The 25959-nt window shown below is 52.8% G+C and overlaps 1 protein-coding gene across 1 annotated transcript in view; it reads left to right on the top strand.

Annotated features, from left to right (window-relative positions):
* LOC111537881 (cadherin-23-like) overlaps positions 1–25959 on the top strand; it is a 252292-nt gene that overhangs the window by 38598 nt on the left and 187735 nt on the right. Inside the window, exons 2-3 of the mRNA XM_023205000.2 lie at positions 5483–5554; positions 12010–12087. Of these exons, the coding sequence (XP_023060768.1) occupies positions 5488–5554; positions 12010–12087 (145 nt within the window). The 5' untranslated portion in view covers positions 5483–5487. The remainder of the gene's footprint in view (positions 1–5482; positions 5555–12009; positions 12088–25959) is intronic.

A 25959-nucleotide genomic window follows, 5' to 3' on the forward strand; every position in this document is an offset into this window, starting at 1 on the left:
GCTCCCACAAGGTGCGGGCTTTACCTTGTTCCCTTCTGTGTCCCTAAGCCCTAGCACAGTGTCTAGCACACAGTAGGGCCTGTCAGGGCAGACGTGTGCAGTGTGGCCAGACCCAGCTGGATCTCCCACTGCCCGAAGCCTCCCCTTGCAGCTCAGTGGCTCTCTGTGGTGTAAGCTGAGATTTGATTGGACTTGGTGGTGACTGGGGGGGTGATTCCTATGTGGGTGACTCCATGGATACTGTCACTGAACCACCTCTCAGAGCCTCCCCAGCCAGCCCTCATCCCAGAGCTGGTCTGAGCAGCAGGTCTTCCTGAGTGATGACTGGAGAAGGTGGTTAATGTGGGTGGGGCTGCTGCCCTTAATCTGAGAAATTTGTAGTCAGCTTCCACCAGGGACAAAGGTGTCAACCTTGAGGGGAAGGTGGTGGAGGGAAGCAGTAGTGGGTGAGGAGCGGGGAGACTTGCTCACCCCGATGGAGCATGCATTCTCCGATTGCTACTGGTTCTAGGGGCAATGCATGTGACTTGCCAACAGCCTGGGAGGGCAGATGAAACAGGAGCCCACCCACCACCATCCTAGCCATCTGCCTTCTTCCTGGCATGTGCAGCTTACCTCCTGCTGGCCCAGCGTACCTTGGCTGTGAGCATGCTGGAATTCTCACTGGGCTCGCTGAGTAGATACCACAGGGTCTTGCCCAAAGACTTCCTATCAGGCGCCTCCGCAGGACCCTCCCCTGGGTCACATGTCTGAGCTCAGCAAGGGTTGGGGCTGAGGCTGGGAGCCTGGCCATGGTGGCCATCAGAATGGAGTTCAAATCCAGACTTGACACTCATTAGCTGTGTGACCTTGAGCAAGTTGTTTAGCCTCTCTGAGCCCCAGCATGTAGATTGCATTGTATATCACAATGACTGGCATAGAATATAGACTCAGTAGATGTTAGAATTATGAATCTGACGTGTGTATAGCTTGAACCCTGAAAGCTAGGAGCCCTGGGATTTTCTTTCTCCTGATGGCCCTGGGCAGTGACAGTGTGTTTCACTTATTTGAAACCTAGCACATGTTTCCAGTCACGGCTGTATGTTCTCATGGCCCTGTGTCCCCCCACTGTGCCTGGCACAAAGTGTGGCATGAAGAAGGATGTAGAGAATTGGAGTCTCAGGGCTTTGGGGCCTGGCTGTGTGTCCTCTTAGGAGGAGGGCTCTAAGCCAGCACTTGAGAGATTTGGGGGCAGCTGGCTGTGGCCCTGCCCCTACCTCTGGAGCAGGTCTCTGGCACCTATCCCAGGTCCAAGCAGGAAGCCCAGCACAGAAGGGTGTGTCTGTGTTTCCTGATCCAGTGGGGAGACATGAGGGTTGGTGGGAGCTCAGGTCCCATCCTAAGAGTGGGCCTGAAGATGGTGGAGGAAGCCACTTGGCTGTGCTGAATGGGAGGTGAGGAGGCCAGGAGGCTGGGGAAACAGCTATTGCACAGAGCAGAGCGAGGTCAGGTTCTCCCTGGGGACCCATGCTGCTTGCTGCGGCCCCGCTGCTGAGGAATGCCAGCAGGCAAAGCAGCGTCGCTCACCACACCGAGGCTGGAGGTCAGGGCTTAGGAGTCTGTCTCTTCCTGCTGGCATCAGCCTCTGCTCTCTCTGGGCCTTGCTTTCCTCCCATAGCCAGAGGAGCCAGAGGAAGAAGATCTGGGACCTCAGGGAAAACCAAGCAGCAGGGTGGAGCCCTTCAGGCCCAGCTGCTTTGCTTTACCCTTTGGAGCCTGTGTCACCTTGACCTAGTGTCAGTGCCACCTCACCCTATGGGGAGGATGGAGGCAGAGTCAGGATGGAGCTGAGATGGTCCCTGCTTCCGGATGCTCTGGAGGCAGTCCCTGCCAATCCTGCAGAATTAGGGTTGTGTGCGTCTACCCCTGACTGTTGGATCTGGGCACTGAGACAGTCTGATCGCCTCCGATGGGGAAAGGAGAAGGACACTTAAGAAGAGAGGTTGGGGGCCCAGTGTGCCTGGCAGTGTTGGAGCCTGAGCCCGCACTGTGGAAAGCGAAAGGCATTATGCACGTATGTGTGTGCAGGCACTCACCTCTTGGCAGATATTCACCCTGTGTTTTTTGTGTGATGGATATTATGCTCCATGAGGGAGGGGTCATGTCTTCCCCTTTTACACAGTCAGGAAATGGGAGCAGCAGCATGGTGTGATGGAAACAGCAGGAGACTCTGACTCAGGCACACCTGGTCAATCCTAGAGTGACCTCTCTGAGCCTCAATGTCCTCGTCTATAAAATGGGGACGAGAAGACCTACTTCATAGAGGTATTTTGGAAGATTGAGTAAAAATAATACCTGTGAAAATCCTTGGCCTGTGGGATTGCCTAACAAGTGTTCATTTCCTCCCTTCCTTCCACCGCAAACTTCCTGCAACACCCAGCAGAATGGCGTGCTCTCCCCAGCTATTTGTGGATGATGTTCTTAGCAGATGTTGTTTAATTCTCATAACATCTGGTTTGGAATGGCAGAGGGCTGGGGTTTTTTCTGTAGAAGATACTCACTCACTCTGAGATGTCAGATTGTCACCTAATTGCCCAGTGCCTCGGTTTCTCCACTTGTAAATCAGGGATAATGCTAGTGCTGCTGGCTAGCTTCTTTGCAGGATATGATAGGGTAACGCAAGATAACAGATGGAAAGTGGTTTGAACGTTTAGAGAAAGGCATCTTGCTCAACCTTGCTAGTAGTTAGGGAAATGCAAATTAAAGCAGCAATGCTATACCATTTTTCATGTGTCCGATTGGCAGCCATTTAAAAGAGAGATCACTTCCAGGTGGGCCCCTCATATACTGCTGGCGGGACTGCGAATTGCCACAGCCTTTTCCAGAAGATAATATGGCAACGTCTAGTAAAAGTTCACATACACACTCTGGGTTGTATTTAATTGACCCAGCACTCCCACCGTTGGAGAACCAAACCGAAGAGCCAAATCCCAACACAATTATGTACAGAGAGACGTTCGCGGTGGCATTGCTCGCGGGGGCGGGAATCTGGAAACATCCAAATGCCCATCGGTAAAGGATGAAGTCTCCATTAGGAAGCATCCATACCATGAGCTATTATTATCTCCTAAATAGGAAGAGGTAATTCTAAGCAATGTTGGCCTGGAGTGCCGTCTGCGGAATTTCTTGATGTGTGAAAAGCAAGTTGCTTGTATGTAGAGGGTAACTCCATTATTCTCAAAGTAAACAGTAGCCTCGTGGCTCTGTACATGTGTGTAATGGGAACATATTTCTTGGGTGCAGAGAAAGGCCTGGTAGGATGCATGCCAGGCTCTGCATGCCAGGCCCTGCCTGCCCACTCTGGCCATGGTCATGTTTGACTCACAAACTGTTCCTTACAAATTGAGTTATTTGCCAACATTTAAAAATTGAATTCATGTGAAAAGCCTGATTTCTAGTTTTTCATTGAGAAAAATCAGAGGCTCCGCCACCCTGGGCCCACATTCCCTCTTGGCTGAAACACATCAACAGCTGCCACTTTTCAATAGAGAGCATGTGGCTTCCAACTGGCCATCATCCCCACCCACCTAGCATCACCCTCATCTAAATTCCCTGCTGGCCTTGTAGGCGTTTCAGTTTGCAACCCTTGTAATAGGCTGTTAATATTCAGAAACTCAAGGCAGTGGAAACACAGGGATAGGATGTGTAGGGGGAAGAGTTGCCCCTTATTATTCAAATACATCTTAGAATCTTTTGTGTTTCGTCGTGCATGGTGGCTCATACCTGTGATCCCAACACTTTGGGAGGCTGAGCCGGGTGGATCACTTGAGTTCAGGAGTTCGAGACCGGCATGGCTAACATGGTGAAACCCTGTCTCTACTAAAAGTACCAAAAAAATGAGCCAAGCTTGGTGGCACGCACCTGTAATCCCAGCTACTCGGGAGGCTGAGGCAGGAGAATCACTTGAATCCGGGAGGTGGAGGTTGCAGTGAGCCGAGATCACCCCACTGCACTCCAGCCTGGGTGACAGAGAGAGATTCTGTCTCAAAGAAAAAAAAAAAGAAAGAAGAAAAGAAGGAAAAAAAAAGAATCTTTTATTCTTCAAATGACTGTTGCATGCTTTGTAATTAGGATATTTTAATTATAATATTAGAAGGAAAGCAAAAGGGGACCGTGGACTGGACTGTTGTATGTCATGTTGGTCAGGAACTATCTGGTAGGGTCACCTCATTGTTCACTGGGGATGTGGGCTGAGAGGGATTGGGGCCCCTCCAAGTCCAGAATTAAGGGCTCTGAGCTCTCAGCTCTTTCTTAATCCCTCACCATTATATGTTGGCAGAGATGTGGAAGTCTCTCCGAAAGTCCTTTCTTCCAGCTCCACTCACTGCCCTGTGTCTTTCGTGGTCACTTATTGACAAGAGAGAGAGACAGTACACCAGCTTGGGTCTTGATGGAGGTCTCTGAACAAATTGCCGAACGGCTCTAACCCTACTTTGTGAGCAAGGGAGATGAACACCCCCCAGGCCAGATGCACAGTAGGTATGCACTGAAGGGCGATGTGTGTGAGTCTGGCCCTGCACTACCAAGGTGGACAGTTCTGTAGGAGGTTAGGATTCCTGGTTGGTGAGCGTGGTCCCCCTGGTGTCACTGCTGGGCTCTAGGGAGGCCTGCTCCTGAGCCGCTGGAGGACCAGGGCCCTGATGGAATGGGACCAGAGTGGGGGCTGCTGCCATGTGAGAGAGAGCTGTCTACCCTCCCAGCCACCCTTAGAAATGGGATCTGATCTTACAGAACCTCTGTCAGCTGAGCCCCAGATCTCACTAGAGCTTAGCTCTGAGCCCTTCAAAATTCAGCTTTAGCCTCCACAGACTTGCTGTGAGGTCCTGGGCAGGTCACCTCCCCTCTCTGTGCCTCTTTGGACACCATGGCCTGCTGCATCCCTTCATATACAAGGTTATGGGATAATATGGTGAATATAAAAAATGAAAAACAGGAAGAGCTGTGCTCATTGGGCGCTGGTGGTGGGCTTGGGCTTGTTGGACTTGTTAAGCCTCCTGTTAGACCCTGTCTTCCCAGGCAGTGCCCATCTCCTCAGTGCTGTCCCCAGGATAACCAGGCTCTGTCACTTTTGGGGGATGTCATCCTGGAGGCTGAAGGCAGCAGCCCCTCCCTCCATCTACTGAGCCTAGAATATGTCACTCTTTGCCCAGAGTCCCCTTGCAGGACAGCCAGCCCCCACGAGGGCAAAGAGGACCCGATAGGCCCCAGCCCCAGTGTCTCACAGGCCACTGTGCTATACCCGGGATTGAACAATGTTAAAACCAAATGATACAGACCCTCTCTTTTTTCCCATATGCTCCCAAACCCTCCATCTGACTTGATTCCTTCTCCTCCTTTCCAAGCCCCAGTTCTCTCTGGAGCTGCAGAGGTGGGAGGGGCTGAGGAGCAGACCCCCTGCTGCCCAGGAGGCTTCTCATCCTCTTCTCCTTCTTTGTGTCCCCAGGAGCCATGGGGTGCCATGTTGCCACCAGCTGCCACGTGGCCTGGCTTTTGGTGCTGATCTCTGGATGCTGGGGTAAGTCCAGTCCTCCCTGTGTCTACTCCACGGGCAGCCTCTGCACAGGAGGCCAGGCTGGAGGGTGTTGGGGCTGGTGGTTCAGCTTTGTGCTCTGGGACTCTGGAGACACTGCCTTACTGTGGGACTGGGGCACATACTTCTCTCTCTGGGCCTCAGTTGCCTTCTGCAGCTCTCACAGGGCTGAAAATACCAGCTGTCCCCAAAGCCTGGGACACAAGAGGGAATGGGAGGAGCCTTGAGAAATACTTGAGCTCTAAGGGAAGGAGGCACCTGTGACCGAAAACTGTCCTCCTGCTGGGGTGCAGGGACTGGCCACAGCTCTGTTCAGTTCCAAGTCTGTGTTCTGAGCACCTACCATTTGCACTGTGTGACTTACTGCATCCAGCTCTAGGGGAATGGAGGAAATAACTTATTCTCGAAGTTCAGAGCCTGGCAGGGGAGAAAGACACACGCAGGATTTCCTATACTGCAGTGTGAATAGAGTGGTAATGAAGGATGGGCGCGGCTCCAGGGATGTCCATCGGAAGAAAAGATGAATTGGGCCTGAGGGGACAGCAGAAACCCAGCCAGAAGGGTCAGCATTTGATCTGGGCTGTGAAGACCAAGAAGTAGTTTTAAACTAGGTGAGCAGGAAGAAGGGCATCCTGCTGGAGGGCATAGTCTGAGCAAAGGAATTGCAGCCAGGAGGCTTCCCCTCTGCCCTCCTTTCCTGGCCTTGCAGCAGCCTGTTCTGAGTGCCAGCTCCAGAGCCCATGGAGGAGGCTAGGAGAGGCCTGGGCATTCGCTTCTCGCTTGGCCCCTGGACAGCAGGTGGTGGGGCGCAAAGCAGTCCTGGGCTGCACTGAAGGCAGGCCAGGAGAGCAGGCACGCCTGACGTGGCATCCCCTGGGGCCATGGCATCCCCAGAGAAGAGCCGTGGGCACCGTATACCTGGTGACACACGCACACACATTCCTATGGGGGACCAGCTCCTTCTCCCTCTGCAGGGAGCCAGGTGGAGTCTCTGGAGGCCGCTGCAGCCTCATGCTTGTTGGAGTGTTGCTAGCGTCCTGCAGCCTCATGCTTGTTGGAGTGTTGCTAGCGTCCTGCAGCCTGAATATCCCTCGAGGATCCCCTCTCCTTGCCTCCATGTTTGGAGGGATCCCTACTGGAATTCCCCCTGTGGTGGGGAGCTCACTCCCATCAGGCAGCCCAGGAGCACAGCACAGGCTCAAAGACTCTCAGAGTGCAAGACAGCCTCAGGCGCTTTCTTAATTCCCAGCACATTTTACAGAGGAGACACCAAACCCTGGGGAAGTACTGGCCCAAGGCTGTACAAAGCAGGGGTCTCTTATCCTCCATGCGGGCTTCTGTCAGGATATCACACACACCGCCCCACCCTGCTCCCCCCGCCCCATGTAGGAGGCTTTAATCAGGGGCGCCTGAGAGCAGCCCTGGCCTCCATGTTTGCTGGACGGTGGGAATCAGGACACTTTCTTCAGCCTCCCTGGGGACTCAGCCACCTGGGACCCACCCCCCTCCCCCATTCCGTTCCACTCACTTTCTTCATCTGTTAAAAAGAAATACATTTGGCCTGGCACGGTGGCTCTTGCCTGTAATCCCAGCACTTTGGGAGGCCGAGGCAGGAGGATCGCTTGAGGTCAGGAGTTCAAGACCAGCCTGGCCAACATGGCACAACCCCAACTCTAATAAAAATACAAAAATTAGCTGGGCATGGTGGTGGCACACACTTGTAGTCCTAGCTACTTGGGAGGCTGAGGCACAAGGATTGCTGGAACCCAGGAGGCGGAGATTGCAGTGAGCTGAGATCGTGCCATTGCACTCCAGCCTGGGTGACCGAGCAAGACTCTGTCTCAAAAAATGAAAAAAGAAAAAAAAATACATCAGTAGAAATAAAGCAGGTGCTAAGCCCTCAGCCGCCTTCCCCTGTGAGACATGGCAGTCTCCCCTTGAGCTCTCCAGATGAAAGATGCTCCATGCATTCAGGGTGAGAACAAGAACAGAGTGTACAGTCAGAGCTGACCTCCTGTCTTCCAGTCCCACTTCAGCCAAGGGGTCCCTTGGGCGACTGTCTTAACCTTGCTGTGCTTTAATTTCCTTGTCTCTAAAATGGGAACAATAATAGGACTTTCCTTCTCTGGTTGTCAAAATGATCAAATAGATCAATCTGTACATCAAGCACTTAGAATAATGACTGGCACAGAATAAGTGCTTATTAAGCGTTGGCTCCTTTATTATCAGAAGTAATCTTTCTCTAAGGGGAGCAAAATGGAGCACAGAGAAGCTAAGCAAGTTGCCCAAGGTCATCCAGCAATTCTATGCCAAAGCGCGTGTGGTCAGCCTGCATGTGGACTATGTGCTTGCCATACGCACAAGGGTCCCTCTCTCTCTCACTGCTTGGCATAGTCCCCTCTTCCTGGTACCTGTCTGAAGCAGCCAGTGCTATTCCTTTGGCCTGGTGGGGCAGTGGCTGGCTTTAGGGACTGGGGGAGGGTGGGTGACTGAATCACCTTCTCAGGCCACCCTCTAGACACCCGCCCCGACCTAGCCCTTCACTTGTGCCCCAGACCAGACCACACTGCCCTCACCACTTTGCTTCCACCTGACCCCGTCACCCCAGCTGATCTCTCCTCCCCTCCCTGGTAGTCAGAGATGGGTAGGGCTCAGGGCTGTCAAAACCCCTTGCCAGCCTGCCTTCTCTCTTTGAAGCCTCCTGCCCTTCTCCCCTCTGGCCTCAATGTACTCTAGCAATTCTCCTTCATCCGTGGGCTGGTTGGGGAGGCAGGAAGTGAAGGCCTGGGCAGGCCTGCCCCACCCCATCCTAGACTGACCAACCAGCGAGGATCCTGCTGGGTCAGTCCTTCAGTCCCCAGGCACTGGATGGGAGAGGCCCCTGACCATGGGGCCACCTGGCTTCCTCACCCGACAGCATGTCAGGCTCCTGTCCCGTGGGGCTCCTGTGGGCCACGCTGCAGCCACCCCAATAGTGACCGAGGTGCACAGGACACCTGTGGCCGGGAGGCAGGACTGGAGCGCAGGACAAAGCTTTTTGTCCCCATCCTGAGGCTGGAATATGGGGCGGAGGGCGAGGCAGAAGGAGAAGGATCTGCCTAAGCTCCCCAGCAGCAGTGGCAGAGCACGCAAAATCCCTGACTCCTTGAATTTATCCCTGCACTCCCTGTCTAGTGCGCCTTCCTTGTCAAGGAACGACTGGCAGGGGGACTCTGATGCTCTCTCCAGCCAGAATCTCGGCACAGCCACTGCACTTTCAGCCCCCACCACTGCCCCGAGGTCTGGGGAGGCAGCTGAGGCGTGAACTCAGGCTGGCCTGGCTGGAATCTGGCCCCTCCACTTGACTGGGTTCTTCATGCCCTCAGAGGAACCCCCAACCCACAATTCAGAGAGAAGTTCATGCTTCCTGGCTTGGGCCGCCTTGATCCGGTGGGGACCTTCCCCATACAAGCACACCGACGTCCCTTCGGTCCCAGATCAGGTCCCCTGGATGGCACCTCCATGCCACCACCCAGCCTCTGTTTACCCCTGTGTGTGGGAAATTCTTGTCATTCAGCAGGCAGCTGGAACGCTGTGCCCTCTCTGCGCCCTTCTCTCCCCTCTCCCCTCAGGCCCCTTAGGGTGCTGGAACTAAGTAAAGCAGGCACATGCCTGCCTGGTCTACCTTTGCAGGCTCTAGTTGGGGAATGGCAGTGGGGGTGCTAGGGAGGGTGGGAGAGGGTGGGAGAGGGCTCAGGGCAGTGCTCACAAGCCACCGACCCACAATGGGGTGGGCCATGTGGGGCCTGAGACAGAGCGAGGGGTCCTACACTTGGGAAGCTGGGATTCTCCTTCCCCCGAAGAAATCACCCCCACCCCTCCCCTTCCACATCCACTTACATTCCCGCTTCGCTGGAGGCCCCAAAGCTCCTGAGCACACAGCTACTGCGCTTTAACAGCGGCTTTGAGAATACGTCACCTGTCTGCCCCACCTGTGGTGGGCCTGCTCTGGGAACACGGGAACTGCTTGGTATGTGGCAGGAGACCCACGTCCCCGAGTCTGCCTAGCTGCCCGTGCAGAGCTCCCAGCCACTGATTATCAGCAGGCCCTGTAAAGTAAAATTTAAAAACAAACGATGCCCCTGCAGGTGATTTTATTTTTTCTCACTGGTTTCCTAGCCTCACCAGCCCAAACCAGCTCTTGAGTTCTCTGGGCACTCATCTACCTCGGCTGCGCTGCGTCCTGCTCTCCTGTATCCTGAGCCCAAGGCCCCCAGCAGGGATCAAAAACCTTCCAGTCGGCTGCAAAGGCGGCATCTTTATTAATACCAATGTTAATACTGGCAACCATTTATGGAGTGCTTGCTGTGTGCCAGCGGCACAGCGCTAAACACTTTATGTATGTCATCTCATTTAATCCTCAGGTTAGCCATGAAGTCCTATTATTATGGCTATTTTACACATGGGTAAACTGAGACATGGGATAGTCATATGGCTAGAAAGAGGCACAGGGGCGTTTCAAAAAAGGTGAGGCCCTTGACCACTGCCTCTATCTGAGGCTGTTGTGCTCCTGACATGAGAGTGGGGAGGTGTGTTCATGGGTGCATGTGAGTATTTGGGGTGGTTGGGGAGGGCTTCCTGGAAGAAGGGCCAATGGAAATGAGATTTGAAGGGTGAATAGGAATTTGACAAATGAAGGCAGAAGTGCCATCGGTCCTGGCCAGGAAGTGAGAGAGGGCAGAATGAGGGACTAGAAATGGCATCAGCTTGTCTGCCTGAGCACATCGAGGTGGGGAGGAGGAAAAGAGGCCAGAGTCTCCCAGCTCTGCCTGGTCCCAACTAGGAGGCATCTTGGGCTGGAGGAGGAAGTGCCATACCCAGATGCCAGCCTTCTCACCCTCTGGGAGCCTGGCACTGTTCTGAGGGAGCCCAGGTCAACAGAAAGGGAGGGAGAGAGAGCTGCCCCATATGCCCAATCTAAGGGCCCTGGAGGGCCGAGCCGGTGCCCCCGATGGCAGGTGCTGCACAATGACAATCCCACTTCCAGCTAAACCAGCTGCCTCCTGGTTGGGAGGGACCGAGGGGAAGTGCCCTCACTTGCCAACTGAAGGCCCCTAGGAGAAGCCTGGGGGACAGGTGGAGTCAGCCTCAGGGAAGCTTTGAGTGGGGCCTCCTCATAGGTGCTAAGCTCCCCAGCCCATGTGGGTATCACCTTGACTGCCTCCAGCCCCAGCCCCCTCTGAAGCCATCACAGAGCAGCACATGGTTAACAGCACAAGCTTTGGGGTCTGGCTTCCTGGATGGCCACTGCGACTTGCCGGCTGTGTAACCAAGGCATGTTACTTATCCCCTGGAGTTCTCATTTTCCCCAGTAAAATGGGGATGTGATAGCACCTGCCTTGCCATCAGGATTGAGTGAGGTGGTTTAAATAGCTGGTACAGAGAAGGGGTTCCTGAGATGGCAGCTGTTATCTTCATTGTTATTATTCTGTAGGATCAGCTGGCTATTCCTGCACACACCAGATCATCCTGTGGGCCATCTAAGTGTCAGGCCCGGTACTGGGCACCGGGGTTCCAGCTGTCAACCAAGCCCTGTCCTTGCAGAGCTCATATTCTGCTAGAGCCACGCTGCCCAACAGAAAGACAATGCAAGCCACATGTGATTTTAAATGTTTTAGGAGCCACAGTAGAATAGTAAAAAGAGACCAGGTGCGGTGGCTCATACCGGTAATCTTAGCACTTTAGGAGGACGAGGCAGGAGGACTGCTTGAACCCAGGAATTGGAGACCAGCCTGGGCAACATAGTAAGACCCTCCCCAACGCATCTATACAATAAAATAAGATAAAATAAAATAGCCTGGCCTGGGGCATGCCTCTGGTCCCAGCTAACTGGGAGGCTGCGGTGGGAAAATTGCTTTAGTCTGGGTGGTCAGGCCTGCAGTGAGCCGTGATCACACTGCTGCTCTTCAGCCTGGGTGACAGAGTGAGACTCTGTCTTAAACAAAATAATAATCAGAAAAGGAAAAAGAAACAGATGAAATTCATTTTAATCATATATTTTACTTGATCCAATATATCCAAAATATAATCGTTTTAATATATAATCAATGTAAAAGATCAATGAGCTACTTTACACTAATTTTTTTCATACAGAGGCTTCTAAATCCTGTCTTTTGCCTGGGGGGCCCCTCTCATGTGCTTGCTCCATGTGGGCCATGCTCAGCAGGCACGTGTGGCAGGCGGCCTCACTCGCCACACACCTGACAGGTGCCTGCCGACCTACTGGCATTGTCCCTCACTTGCCTTGAGGCAGGATAGTGACTTCCAGGGTCCTGGGAAGTTGACCATGGCCATGGACACAGGCTCAGTGCCCACTGCAGCCCTTACCCTGTGTCACCTTATAGAGTGTGTAAAGCTGATGGGGGGGTACTTGGCTGACGCTCTTGTCCTCTGACTTCCAGGCCAGGTGAACCGGCTGCCCTTCTTCACCAACCACTTCTTTGATACATACCTGCTGATCAGCGAGGACACGCCTGTGGGTGAGTGGGGACACGGGCTGGCGGGCGTGCGGCTGGCCTGGGGTGCAATCCCTTCCCACAAATGAAGGGGATCTTATAGGTTGAGGTCATCTTCCACCTGATTTTGGAATATTTTCGATGGTATTCAGAGAGGCCCCCGCTAGGATGCCTCCAGGAACGGGGTACTCAGTCCCACAGAGGGGAGCTCTGAGCGTCAAAGGGTTTATCACATTGAGCCTCAGATGCTCCACTCCCTCACTAGTTGGGATTCCTCTTGCACTTGAAGGCCTGGTGAATATTTGAAGATGGCAGCTGTTGTGGACTGTGTTTTGTGGCCTTTTGCACTTTTCTGTGATTACTAAGTTTTCTGCATTGAGTTTGCCTGGTTTTGGCATTAGAAAAAACATGAACTAGGGGGTGATTATAAACTTCTTGGTGCTCAGCCCGTTGCCCCATCACTCAGGTCTGTCCCAGTGTCTGGCCACCTACTGAGGGCCTGCCTCCTAGATCTGTGGCCCCATGGTCCTAGCTCAGTTCTTAGGACCCAGAAGCTTCTCAAGAAACTGATGCTGAATTGCAGAAGCTGTCTTATAGCTGTGCTGATGGGAAGGCACCTGTGCCTGTGTGCAGGCAGCCAAACAGCAGCGCCTGAAAAGGGCCTGCCCACCTCCACCGAAGTCCTCCTCTGTCATGTCATTTTCGCTGGTGTCACTTTAGGGAAAGTGCCTATCATCCGGGGCTTCTTACTTTCAGGTCTGCCTGCTCTACGTGTGCAAAGGCATGGCTGTGTGCTGGAGGCCGAGTGCATCAGGGTCAGGATGGTGCATCTTTAGGGAGCATCACTTGAACTTGAAAATGAGGCATGATGGTTCAGAGTGAGGCGGGATACTGAGATGCTCACCTGATAGGTCATGTACACACTCTTTCATATAAAACCCAGTGTAGGTGTTTGGTAGAGTGGATGCATAATTTGTGAACGATCTGCTGAAGTGGGGTGCCTTACGCGGGCCCAGACTCTCCCCTGCTGTCAGTGGGGGCCTGTGAGCAGTGCCTCTCACTCTTCCTGCTGGAGGCTTTTTTTTCAGGGGGTGCTGGGCACAGCAGGTGTGTGTCTGGCTGTTTGCTGTGGGGATTGTCCCCATGGCCCAGTAGCGCTTTGTTCATGGGGGCTGTGGGGGGCCCTCTGTGGAAACCGGCTACTACTTTGGTGACAGATCAGTGTTGTAAGGCTACATTTGGGGTTAAGGTTTGGGGATCTGGGTGTTTGAGGGCTCCCCAGGAAGAAGGTTCCTGCCTTTCTGGAAGGCCCTCTCATAGACAGAGACCCTTTCTGGGGGTAGAGAGTGTACCCACATCCCTTGGGGACCCTGCCGAGCTGTTTGCTCCCCTCTGGGTTGGGTTGGGGGATATTTGTGGGCGACTGGACTTGTAACACACCTGTGTTCTTTGGGTGGAATTCACCTGTGACTCCTCTCTCCACCCAGACCTGGGGTGGGGCTGGCATGGAGCCAACAGAGCAGCACCCAGTGCATGTGTCTAGGCAGATGATTGTGCTGTTAGCAGCGTTTATCATCATTCGTGTCCATTTAAATCTCAACCTCTGGGAGATCCCTTTGTGGTGGAGGGATATATTTGGGGCAGGTGGGCCACTGAGGCAGAGGTGTGGCCAGCCACTAACTGACCCTGCTGCCGGCTGGGGGAAGTCAAGGCCCCTCTCCAGTGAGTTGTGCCCACTCTGCCCCCACATCTGTGACTTGCATGCCAGGTTCCGAGCATGGGGTCCTCAGAGGCCTACGTATTGGGATGGGTTGTGGAGGTGTGGGCATTGCATGACCTGTGCTGATGGTGATAAGCCCTGGCTGGATGCCCATGTGGCCAGCCCTCCAGCAGGCCCTTCTCCTGCTGCCTTCAGCTCTGACTCTTGATTGTCTTTTGCAAACTCAAGCATTGATCGGCCTCCGGGAGCAGTTTCCAGGCCTCAAGCCCTGTTAAGGCTGCACTTGGCAGTCACAGCAGGATGGCTGTCTAGTACCGTGGGGATTGATCCCTGACTCCAGGGTGCCATAGGATTGAGAGGGGGCTCAGTGAGCTGGAAGATAGCTGTGCTCATCTCTCTAGGCAGGGGGTGGGTGCGGAGCTGGCTCAGCGCCCTCCCAGCCTCTTCCCTTCCTTTTGCATCAGTATGGAAGCAGCACAGCTTTCACCTGAAAGTTGGGAGCCCAACATCTGTTTCTCGCTGTGTGACCTTGGGCACAGCACTGCACCTCTCTGGGCCTCTGTCTCCTCATTTCAACAATGAGTGGGCATTGGAAAGATAAACCCAGTGGACTTTGGCTTGGGCAGCCTGGCTGGCCCCAGTTGTGTCCAGGTCCTCAGAGGAGACCATCCTGGAGCCGTCTGCTGGGTATTGGCACCCACTTGGCCCTGGGCCAAGCAGATGGTGGGTATGGACTCACATGGACGTGGTGGGCTCCATGGGTGCAGGCCTCCCACCAGCAGGCCAGGGAGAGGGGGAGGTTGAAACAGCTTGTCCAGGGGACTGGCCTTTTGCCTGCCATGGGGAGTGGGGTGATCTAGAGACTTAACTTTAAGACTTGGCTCTCACGAACCATTCACTCTTTGACTCAGAGTTCCAGTCTCCAAAATGGGGATGGGATAGTCCCCTCACTGGATTGTTGGGAAGTTTACATATAATACCACCGCCTCCAAAGCTTCCAACCTGGGAATGTTTTGTTGTTACTAAAGGGAGGCCCGTGTGTGGCCCAGGGATGGCAGGTTGGGCTGTCCTACCAGCCATGGGCTTTCAGGGCGGACAAACACACAGATAAGCCGGATCCAGGGTGGTGCTCAGTGCCAGGGCAAGAGGCAGAGCCCAACCCAGGCTGAACGTGTCAGCTCACTAGAGGTCAGAGTTGTAGGCAGATCGAACTTCCAGCTCGAGGCCTCATTTCCTGGTTTTTCTTTAGACACCCAGTGATGGTCAGTTCATGGGCCTACAAGGCAGCTCACTCGGTGCTGTGGGACGGTTCCAGGAAGAAAAAATTCTTCCTAAGATTAACAGGAAACCTGCCTCCCTGGAACTACCCATTGGGTCTAATTCTGATTGCTGGAGCCTCATAGATTAAAAATGATGATATAACATATATGACATACTATATATATATATATAACATAAATTATTATAACAACAGCATTTATTGACTGTTCAAGGCAGTATCCTAAGTGTTTTTATGCATTAATTCATTTAAAAAATTCCTTTTAAGAATCAGAGGTAGAGTTGGGCTACAGGGTCTATCTGTATGTAGCTTCTGTGAATGTGTTCTCCTGGGTTAGAGACTGATACTTTTATCCACCCCCAACCTTCTGAGCCTTGTCATTGTATATGCTCCTGCCTGTGTTCCCTCAGGGGGCCAGTGGCCTGGGAGCAGAATGGGAGGGCACAGCATGGCCATCTGAAATCCCTCACAGAGACTGCGCGTTCACTACTATCTCCTCACCTATCTCAGGCTCCAATTCCCTCTGTGTAATGTTCTTTTTGAAGACCGTCTACCAGCCGGAGAAGACAGAAGCCAAATGAAGTCATTAACTAGTGCTGCCTTCTCCTGGTCTGTTCACATCGCCCTGCTTCCCCAGACAGGGCCCCGCGTCCCTGCATGTCTTGCTCCAGACGTGAACATCAGTTGTTGGCAGCAGAGCCTGGAATGGGTGGAGTGGCGCGAGGGCAGATCAGCAGCTCAGTTCCTGGTCAGGCTGGTTGGCCTCACCCACACCTTGGCCCTGGTTATCAGCCCTGAATGGTCACATGACGCCTTTAGCATGAGGGACAGGAGCTGCAGGGGTGCCGTCTCCCACTTACCACCTGAATCTATTTTTTTTTTTTTTTGAGATGGAGTCTCACTCTGTCACCCAGGCTGGAGTGCAGTGGCGCAATCTTGGCTCACTGCAGCCTCTGCCTCCCGAGTTCCAGTGATTCTCCTGGCTCAGCCTCCCAAAGTGGTAGGATTACAGGTGTGAGCCACCGTGCCTGGCCCTGAATCTACTTGAAAAGCCCCACCAGCCTTGCTGATGTCAAGATCACCAACGACCTCTGTGTTGCTAAATCCCATCGTTTCTTCCCAGACCTTGTGGCCTTCAATTGGTTGATCTTTTTCTCCTCCAGGACACCGCCCTCCCCTTCCCAGCCTCTCTGTTGGTTCCTCCTGCACCTTTTAGCATTGGAGGGCCCCAGGGCTCAGCTCTTGTCTCTCCTCTCCTCATTCTCATTCCCATGGTGGTCCCATCTAGCCTCCTGGTTTGGACACTACCTATATGCTGACAACTCCCAGCTTTACATTTTCTGCCTGGGCCACTCCTCAGGGAAGACTCTAGACTCCTGTAGCCACCTCTCTACTCAACATTTCTGCCTGGTGTCTAAAGGGACATCTTCATCCTCAGCTTGTCCAAAGCTGGACTCCTGACCTCCCCCAAACTCCTGCCTCACCAGCAGCCTTCCCCATCTCAGCTGCGGCTCCATCCTGCCAGTTGCCCAGGCCAAAAGCTGGGACTCATTCCTGTGCCTTTCTTTCTCCCTCCCTTCCCCTCCCATCCCTCAGGGCATCCTGTTGGCTCAGTTTCCAAGATCATCCTAGAATCTTCTCACCTCTCGGCCCTCCCACTCCCATCACCAAGGTCCAAGCCCGGTTACCCCAGCAGCTTCTTCAGGTCTCAGTGTTTTTCCTGACTCCCTTCACCTGTGCTGTGGCCTTTTTTATCCCAGCTGTGGATGGCCCCGCCCAGCCTGAGGCAGAGCCTGCTCCAAGGCCTGCTCAAGTCCCTCCCTCCCACATGGAGTAAAAGTCCATGTTCTTCAATGGCATCCAGGCCGTTTGCAGCCCAGCACCTGCCACCTGTCAGACCTCACCCCCACCCCGCTATCCCCCTCGCCAGCTCTACTTCATCTGTGCTGGTCTCCCTCTATTCCCTAAGTGTGAAAGGCAAGTTCCCACTTCACGGCCTTTGCAGCTGTTGTTCCTGCTGCCTGGAACATTATGAGCCTGCGCTTACCAGGTTCTTTCAGATGCCACTGCCTCTGGATGGCCTTCCTGGGTATCCCCATTGGGGGTTAAGTGCTGCTCCCTTTGCTTTTTCCGGGGGCCCAGCCACCCTCTCTGTTAGCCCCGTGGAGATGCTGCTGTTACTCAGTTGCTCTTCTGGCTCCCCTCTTGGTCTGTGAATGCCTCCAGGTGGCCTGGCCATCACTGTGTCCCCAGGGCCCAGCCCTGCCTGCCCTGGTGTGTGCCCGGAACTTAGGGAAGGAGTGCATGTCTGGAGTTGGTGAGCATGTAGGGGAATCTTCCAAGGCAAGACCCGGGGCCTGGCTCCATGTCCCGATCACCATCCCTCCTGGAGGCTCAGGCAGGCGCCTCCCTCTCTGGGGCTTGTCAGGAGCGAGGTGTTGGTGGCGATGGGGATGACTGCCCAGGGAGTGGGCCCAGGAGAGCACTTTCCTGCAGATGGCACAGACGCTGTACGTGCCTATGCTTGTCAATGGCAAGGCCCACACTGTTCCAGGGTCCTGTTTTTATCATCCCAGCTGCCCGCCTGAGCTGTATGTAGAATATTTGCCGGGAACTCTTGGGGCCCTGAGCCATGGCTGGCCCTGGGGGAGGAATGCAGAGGTGGCAGCATGAAACCTGGCTTGGAGACACCAAGTTGATCAAGGGGTACTAGCAGGGATCCTGGAGGGCATCGAGGCCCTGCACCTTGGCCACCACCTTCATACCCATGCCCTGGAGGGGGGCAGGGTTCCTGTCACAGTGTTAACCACCCACAGCCAGAAGCCTCCCGAGTGCCCGCAGGAAGAAGTGGAGCTCTTTATCTCAGTGAGTCGCCCCTACTCTCCACAGACACCGTGCCCCCATCATCGACACCTGGCACTCTGTTGCACTGCCGTGCCCTCACCATGCTGTTTCCATGGCCAGGGGTGCCCTTTCCCTTCCCTGCCTGGCAAAGTCCTGCTCCTCTTTCAAGCTGCAGCTCAGATGTCGCTTGTGCTTACAGGCTTCCGAAGCCTCCCCGGCCCTCCCTTCTGCTGGCTTTGTCTGCATCTGTGAAAGCCCTCAGTACGCTGTAGTGTGGCTATTTGTGTGGAACTCCCCATTGGACTATTAATTTTTACTTATTAATCTTACTAATATTAACATTATAATTAACGGTGATTTTAGTGTCTCTGTATTATACAAGACTGTGGAGTGCTCATGTGAGCTACGGTTTGTTGACAGCCAGCCTCCTGCCTGAGCCTCTATTAGGCACTTCAAGTGCTTGGCCTCCTGTTAGAACTTGCAGTGATTGTCTTGGAGAGATGGCATGATCTGCATTTGACAGAGGAACAAGCTGGGCCTCCATCTCTGTGCCAAGCATGGTGCCTGGCACAAAGGGGGCCTCAGCAAGTGCTTAGTGGATGAGTGGATGGACGAGTGGATGTGAGATGTCCTGCTGGGTCCCCTCCCCTTGTCTCCCTGTCCCTCCTTTTGTCACTGAGGTTGGTACACATGGAGCTGACTTCCCCTGCCAGAACCCCCAGCACCCCGAAAGCATCTTGAGCCACAGTTAAGGTGATAACGCCATGCTAATCACCTACATGAGTAAATTAGTCTTGTCAGGAGCCATTAAGGTGGGAACCCGGGATTCATTAGGATGGATTGGTCCCAGGCAGTGCCTGGCGCTGCTGCCAGTTGGCGCTGATTAATTTCTCTCCAAACTCCATCAATGCCCAGCTGTTTCTTCTGGACCCAGGGTGGAGCAATTTTCAGGTGGGCTGACCCCGCGTCAGCAGTCTCAGCAGACAGAGGAGCGGTGTGCCTGCAAGCAGGCCAGCAACTCCCGGCAGGAGCAGCCCCTGTGGAGCAGAATGGGAGGCCAGGGAGGGTGGATGGTGTGCTGTGTGGGCAGCCGACGCTCAGGGGTGATGAGCATGGACGCTGGCAGGCACCGAGGCATAGGTGAGAGAGGAGTCTGGGAGGCATCGAGGACTTTTCTGGGACTTGTTTTAGTCCTGGTGCTCCAGAAAGGCCTGTCCCTCCTCCCTGGAACCTCCTCCCAACGTCCCTTTAAAGAGGAGAAGCATTCTTGGGAGAAGGTAGAGAACCACAGTTGGAGAATTATTTTTCTCTTAACCAGAAGGTTGCTTAAGATTGACACAGGCAAGAGGCGTCATGGTACCCCAGAGCTGTCCCTCAGTGAGGGCTGGTGGCAAAGCCACAGGAATTGTGGAGCTTAGAGGGACGGGGATGGGAGGAGTCCAGTGGCTCCCAGACATCAGCTGAGTGTGTGCCGTCTGCATAGTTGGGGCTTTTCTGCCTACTGTGTTCACAGAGGTGGTATAGCCTGGTAGATATCAGCTCTACGAAAAAAAATATAGGGTGTGTTAGACAATAATAGGTGCCCAGAAGAAATAATCATCTTTGGTTGGAGTTAAGGTGGGAGGTAGACAGTGGGGGTGTAACAGCCTGTATTGTCCACCTTTGCCTTCACCCTAACCTGAAGCGTTCTCAGAGGGCCCAGAACGGACTTGTAGTTTGAGAGCCACTGTTTTCATCAAACACTCCCATTATGGAGATGGAGAAAGTGAGGCCCAGACTGCCTGGGTGTGAATCCCAGCTCTGCCTCATACTAGCAGTGTGCCTCACTTTCCTCTTCTGCAAAATGGGAACAACGTTCAGTTTACCTCTTTGGGTTTACGTGGATATTAAGCAAGCAAATTGTAAAACCCTGAGAACTATGTCCGGCCCATAGCAAGTGCTCAGAAATCCAAGCTGTAATTTAAACTCGCTTGCTTGCTTTTAAGCTCCTATAAACATATTTTTAAAAGGAAACTTTAATAATGTGTCAGACAAACTTCCTGGTTGCCCACTGGAGAAACCTCCTCTGGCTGTCCATTCTATTGGAAGGCTGCTGGAGGCTCTTGGAATTGACAACGAAAGGACCTAGACTGGAAATTGGCCAATCTGTCCAGCTGGTCACTGCTGTCACCCTGAATGAATTCTACCACTCATGGCACAGGCAGCAGTGTCCAGGTGGCCAAGTCAACTTGAGCATGTGTCTGTGCTCAGGCTGCAAAGGGGCAGGTGATAGTGAGGATCTGCCCCTCCCAGCTATGCCCAATGGGAGAGTCTCCAAAAAGAGGAGGGGTGGAACTGGATACAGCACCTGCATAGAGAGACAGATGTCCATTTTGTACCATCAGAGTGAAATCTCAGGGCTGAGATGCTGACTCTCTTTTCTTAACACATATTAAAATAAATACTTTTTTTATTTTATGTTATTTTTTTTTTTTAGAAACAGGGTGCCACTCTGTTGCCCAGGCTGGAGTGCAGTGGCGCAGTCATGGCTCACTGCAGCCTGGAACTTCTGGACTCAAGTGATCCTCCCACCTCAGCCTCTCAAGCAGCTGATTACATGCTCATGCAGCAACACCTGGCTAATTTTTAATTTTTGTGTGTATGAGATAGGAGTCTTGCTATGTTGCCCAGCCTAGTCTTGAACTCCTGGCTTTAAGCAATCCTCCTGCCTTGGCCTTCCAAAGCACTGGGATTATAGTCATGAGCCACTGCACCTGGCCCTTTATTTTATTTTTAAACTTTTTATTTTGAAATAATTTTAGACTTACAGAAAAGTTGAAAATTGTACAGAGTTCCCATATACCCTTCACCCAGCTCTCCATAATGTTCACATCTTGCATAATCATAATACAATTATGGAAACCAGAAAAATGACTTTGATGTAATACTATTAATGACAGTTTATGCAAATTTTATCAACTTTCCCACTAATGTTTTTCCTGCAGTTAAGATGATTTTTAAACTGCTTTCTAAGCTGTAGAACTGTTTGGGCAAATGTAATCTTGCCCAGAAGTCTAGGATAGATAGATTAGATAGATAGATAGGTAGACAGACAGATGCACATATGTACTTATATTCACTCATTCAACAAATGTTTTGTTGAGTGTCTTCTATGCATCAGGCACTGTTCCAGGTACTGTGCTTGCGAGCAGAAGAGACAAAAATCCCTGTCCTCATGGAACTGATATTCTAGAGCGGGGAGCAGACAGAAAGCAGCACAGAAAAAATATATACAGTATGTTCGACTGTAACAGGTGCTAAGGAAGAAGAACCGTCTTTGGTGGAAATTAAAGTCGCGGGTAGCAGTGAGGGGTGAAAGAGCCCGTATTTTCCACCTGTGTGTTCACTTCTATACTAAATCAGAGGACCCATGATAAACCCCGGGGGCCTCCTGTCGGACTGTTTGTGACCACTTTGTTAGACAAACAGTTGCACAGATGGAGAAACTGAGGTGGAGAATGGGGCGCTTGCCCAGGGTCCCTGGTGAGTTACTGCTGGGGTCCAGATTGCATCTGCCCTGACTTCACACACCAGCCCTGACTTCACACACCAGCTACAGAGGGAATTCCAGGGGTTCTGCCCATGCAGTCACTGGTGCCCCAGGCAAGAAGGGGTGTCCTCTTGGGTTGGTGGGCTGTGAGCTCGGGAATTGAAGTTTGGGGAAGAGTCCCCAGCTGCCTCGCAGCTGCTGGGATCTGGGGCTAGAGTGCTTAAGGAGGGGAAGTGAGGGTAGCCTGGAGGCTTCCTGGGACTGTTGGCAAGTGGGCTGTGGTTTTGGAGGAAGGAGGTGATCTAGTATCTTTCCAGATGATTGGTGCCGGAACCGAGGGGCCCAGGGCCTTGGGCTCTTGGTGCCCTCACAGAAGGGAGGATTTTTCTCTCACTTCTGGGAGTAGGGGGATGACTGATAGAACCCCCGGGAGGGCTTGGGTGCTTCTGAGTCCTTGCTTCCTCTCTGCCGTTATCCAGGGCAGCATAGGCCCTCCTCGTAATAGAACAGACTGTGCCCTCCTGGGGGTCCTTGGGGCTGCAGTCACTCCCAAGAGGTCCCTGTCTGGGCACATCTGGAGCCTGTGGCAGCCCCAGCTATAGACTGCCCCTTAACACACAGGTGTGGATATGGGGCGGGCCTGGTGTTTTGGATGGGCCATAATAACACTAATGATAATGATGATGTGCCACCTGTCGTGTGGGCATGTCATTAATGCCAGGCACTGAACACCTGTGCCAGGCTGTGCCGGGGGTGGGGTAGGGATATGCACATTAGAGATAACTGGGGAAATAGTGACTAGCTTTTATTACATACTTAATCTCTCTAGATCAGTCATTCATACACATTGCTTCATTGAATACTAACAGCAAAAAAGTGGGTCTTATAACCCTCATTTTGCAGTTGAGGAGCAGAGGCTCAGAGAGGTTAAGAAACTCACACAGGGTCACACAGCTTGTGTAGGGACAAAATTGAACCTGAACTTATTGCCCCCTGACCCCAAAGCCTGTGCACTTCACCACAAATCTGGGATTCTATATGTAGGTCTTTGCTTTTAAGGAGCTCCAGTCCGGAGTGGAGAAGAGAACCAATGGTAAATGACCACCTCACCCCAGGCAAGTGGGAGGCATGAACCAAAGAGCCTTGCTAATGCCCTGAGGAGGAAGAAACTCATCCTGGGCGTAGGGACAGAGAAATCTTCATAGTAGAGGTGGCCTTGAGTGGTTGGGTTTTGATAGGCTGAAGCTGGAGGGGAGGCATTTCACAAGAAAGCGATGGAACAGGCTGACCAGCTGTGGGGCAAGCAGTTTGTGTTGTGTCTTGAAGTTGTTGAGGTTAAAAGTGAAAATAACAATAGTAATTATTTAGCCCCTGTGTTTTACTAGTTAGGTTACCTGCATGATCTTGTTTAACCCTTACGGTGATGACAGGAAATCTGTTCTAGTACGATCACCTTGTTCCAGGCTCAGAGAGATCCAGCAAGCCTCCCAAGGTCCCGTAGCCAGTAAGCAGTAGAGTCAGGATTTGAATTCCACATGTTCAATCTCCAATGGCCACACTTACTGCCCTGCGATGCTGCCTCCCAGGATTGTGTAGGTTCTTTCCTCAGTCTGTTACCTAGGAAAGAGCCTCAGTGGCCAAGGGTCCACACAGGAGAGCTGCTGGGTGAAGGGGCAGCTGCTCCTAGGGAGGGGAGATTGGCCAGCCTGGCTTGATCTGGGAGACCAGGCCCTGGACTGGGGCCAGTGCCTGAGTCCCAAGCCTGGCTCTGCCCCTATGCAACCGTGTGAGCTTGGGCAAGTCAATTTCCCTGTTCAGCCCTTGCTTCCCTGTTTCTCAGAAGATGCATGTCCTTGCTGGATATACTATGCAGAGTAAGCAAGAGTGCTGAAAATGACTTTGGGGAAAATAGATGAAAATATGAGATTAGTCAGCTTGCTTGCTCCTGGGTCCACAGCCTTTTCCAGTGACCGGCAGTGAGGGGGTGTGGGGGTCTCACCCAGCTGTGCTGTGGCCAGGCAGTAGGCACCCCCTTTGCAGGGGTGGGGGGCTGACTGACGAGCCTGGCTCAGCTGTGCCATTGGGACAAAGATGTGCTGAGCTTGCAGCCAACCGGGAACACTTGGACTCCCTAGGAACTGGCAAAGGTGTAATTTACAAGAGCTGAACACCCTCCAGCTGGCTGAGGAGACAGGGGCAGGCAGAGCCGACTTTGAACTTGTCATCACTCCCCTCGTCCTGACTGTTCTTTACACCTCTCGGGAGACCTGTGAGCCTGACTGTCCAACAACAGCTTTTCCTGGAATAGGAGATCAAGTTGTTCTGTTGGCCTTTGACCAAGAAAGGGCTTGGATGACCAGGAAAGTTGTTCCTTGGTGCAAGGATCTCCTTGAAGGTCCCCTCACCCAAGTGCCTTCCCTTCCTCCTCTCCACATCTGAGCACAGTGCATGGAGTGGGAGGCACAAGGCCTGGGTTTCAATCCCAGCTCTGCCACTTATTAGCTGTGTGACCACGGGCAAGTCCCTTAACCTCTCTGAACCTCGTTTCCCTCCTCTGGAAATGGAGATGATCATACTTGCCTGCATAACCTCACAGGGAGCTAATGAAAGAGCTTTAGAAATGAAATAGCTGTACAAATGGTGGACATTGTTTTTATTGAGCAATTCATCTTTAAATGCCTCCTCTTCCAAGGAGCACTGGTTTGCATCTTTAGCAAGTATGGACTGTATCACCAGCTACTTCACCTCTCTCTGTCCCAGTTTACTCAGTTCAAAATTGGGGATAATGATCACACTATATTTACTAATAGAGTTGCAGTGAGAAGTAAGTAAGTTAATTAAAGTAAGGCTTTGTGTGTGTGGTATGTGTGTGTGTGGTGTGTGTGTGTGGTGTGTGTGTGTGTGAGAAAGAGAGAGAGAGAGAGAAAGAGAGAGAGAGAGAGAGATAGGGTCTTGCTCTGTCACCCAGGCTGGAGTGCAGTGGCAAGATCATAGCTCATTGCAACCTCGACCTCCTGGGCTCAAGTGATCCTCCCACCTCAGCCTCCCAAGTAGCTGGAACCACAGGTGTGTGCCACCACACCTGGCTAATTGATTTTTTAATTTTTTTGTAGAGGTGGGGGTCTCCCTGTGTTGCTGAGGCTGGTCTCGAATCCTGAGTTCAAGCAGTCCTCCCACTTTGGCCTCCCAAAGTGGGGGCATCAGCCACTGTGCCTGGCTAAGTCAGGCATTTTAAACTGTGCTTTGCAAATAGTAAGCACCAGTAGAAGTTAACTATTATTATTTGTGGTGGTGCTGTTGTTGGCCAGCACTTTTCCCAACTAGGTGAGAAGCAGCCTGGGGACAGGAACGATATTCTATGTGGCCAAAGCCCACTGTGCTGCCACGTAAATATGTGGTGTGATTTGATGTGTTACTCTTCCAAGGGACATTTTCACTCTCCAGGTGGAAGAGGCCTAGAGGCTCCTGGGCCCACCTCCCAGCCTGACCAGGAATCCCCTTGATGCAGCTGTCTGCCAACAGGTGGTGCAAGTGCTGGTGGGCCCTGGCAGCAGTGGGCAACCCTACGTCTCACCAGGCAGTGAGCCCCAGCTGCTACTAGCAGGCTGGCTGCCTCCTGCTGTTAATGCCCCTGGCCAGCCCCAGAGCTCCCTGGAGGCAGCCTGTTCCTCTTCATACGGCAGCTGTCCAGGGTCTGCAGGGCTTTCCCAAGTCTGCTCTTCTTTATTCTAGAGGTGGCCAGCTCTTATGGCTGGTCCTTATCCTCAGGACAGACTTGGCCCAACTTCTCCCTCCTGGTCATCTTCCTGTGTTCCAGAAACTATGCTAGGGATGTTTTGCGTGCCTCATTTAATCCTCACGATGCCCTATGAAGGAGGTAGTTATGGAGCCCATTTTACAGATGAGGAAACTGAGGCTTAGAGAGGTTGCTGCCCACCCAAGGGCTCATAGGCATTAAGCTGCTGAGCTGGATTCAAGCCCACAGGTCTCTCTCTCTCCGTAACCAATGCTCTACTCTTCTTGGCACAGATCAGAGTGGATGAAGAGGAGAAACTTCCAGCCCCGGGGCTGGTACAGGGTCCCCACCTACCATCTTCCTCACTTTCCTTCATAACATGGTGGACAGGGCACACGATCCTCCAACCTTGGTCCCCTCTGGCCCTGTGTCCTTGGGTAAAGGAGAGGGTATGCCCTGGTGTCGCAGCACTGCCTGTGGGCCCTCCGTTCCTGGGCTCTCTTGGCAGCAGCACTGTGTGCGGCCGGAACCCGCACACTTGCTAGGATTGATTTGGCCTTTGAAAGGATAATTCAAGATGAATATGCTGGCGTCCGACTGGAGTGAGATGGAGAGATTATTGAGTGTTGAACCTGCTTTGCCGCATCGGCTGCTTTATGAGCTCTCTAGAGAAACCCTATGTTGTAGATAACTCAGGCCTGACGGGCAGGGAGCAGCGTTTGTCTCCCACACTCCAGAGTGAGCAGGCGACAGGCCCTAGGCGCCCTGCTCGCCCCATCCATGAGCCA

This window comes from Piliocolobus tephrosceles, chromosome 9 (assembly GCF_002776525.5).
Source record: "Piliocolobus tephrosceles isolate RC106 chromosome 9, ASM277652v3, whole genome shotgun sequence".
NCBI lineage: Eukaryota > Metazoa > Chordata > Mammalia > Primates > Cercopithecidae > Piliocolobus > Piliocolobus tephrosceles.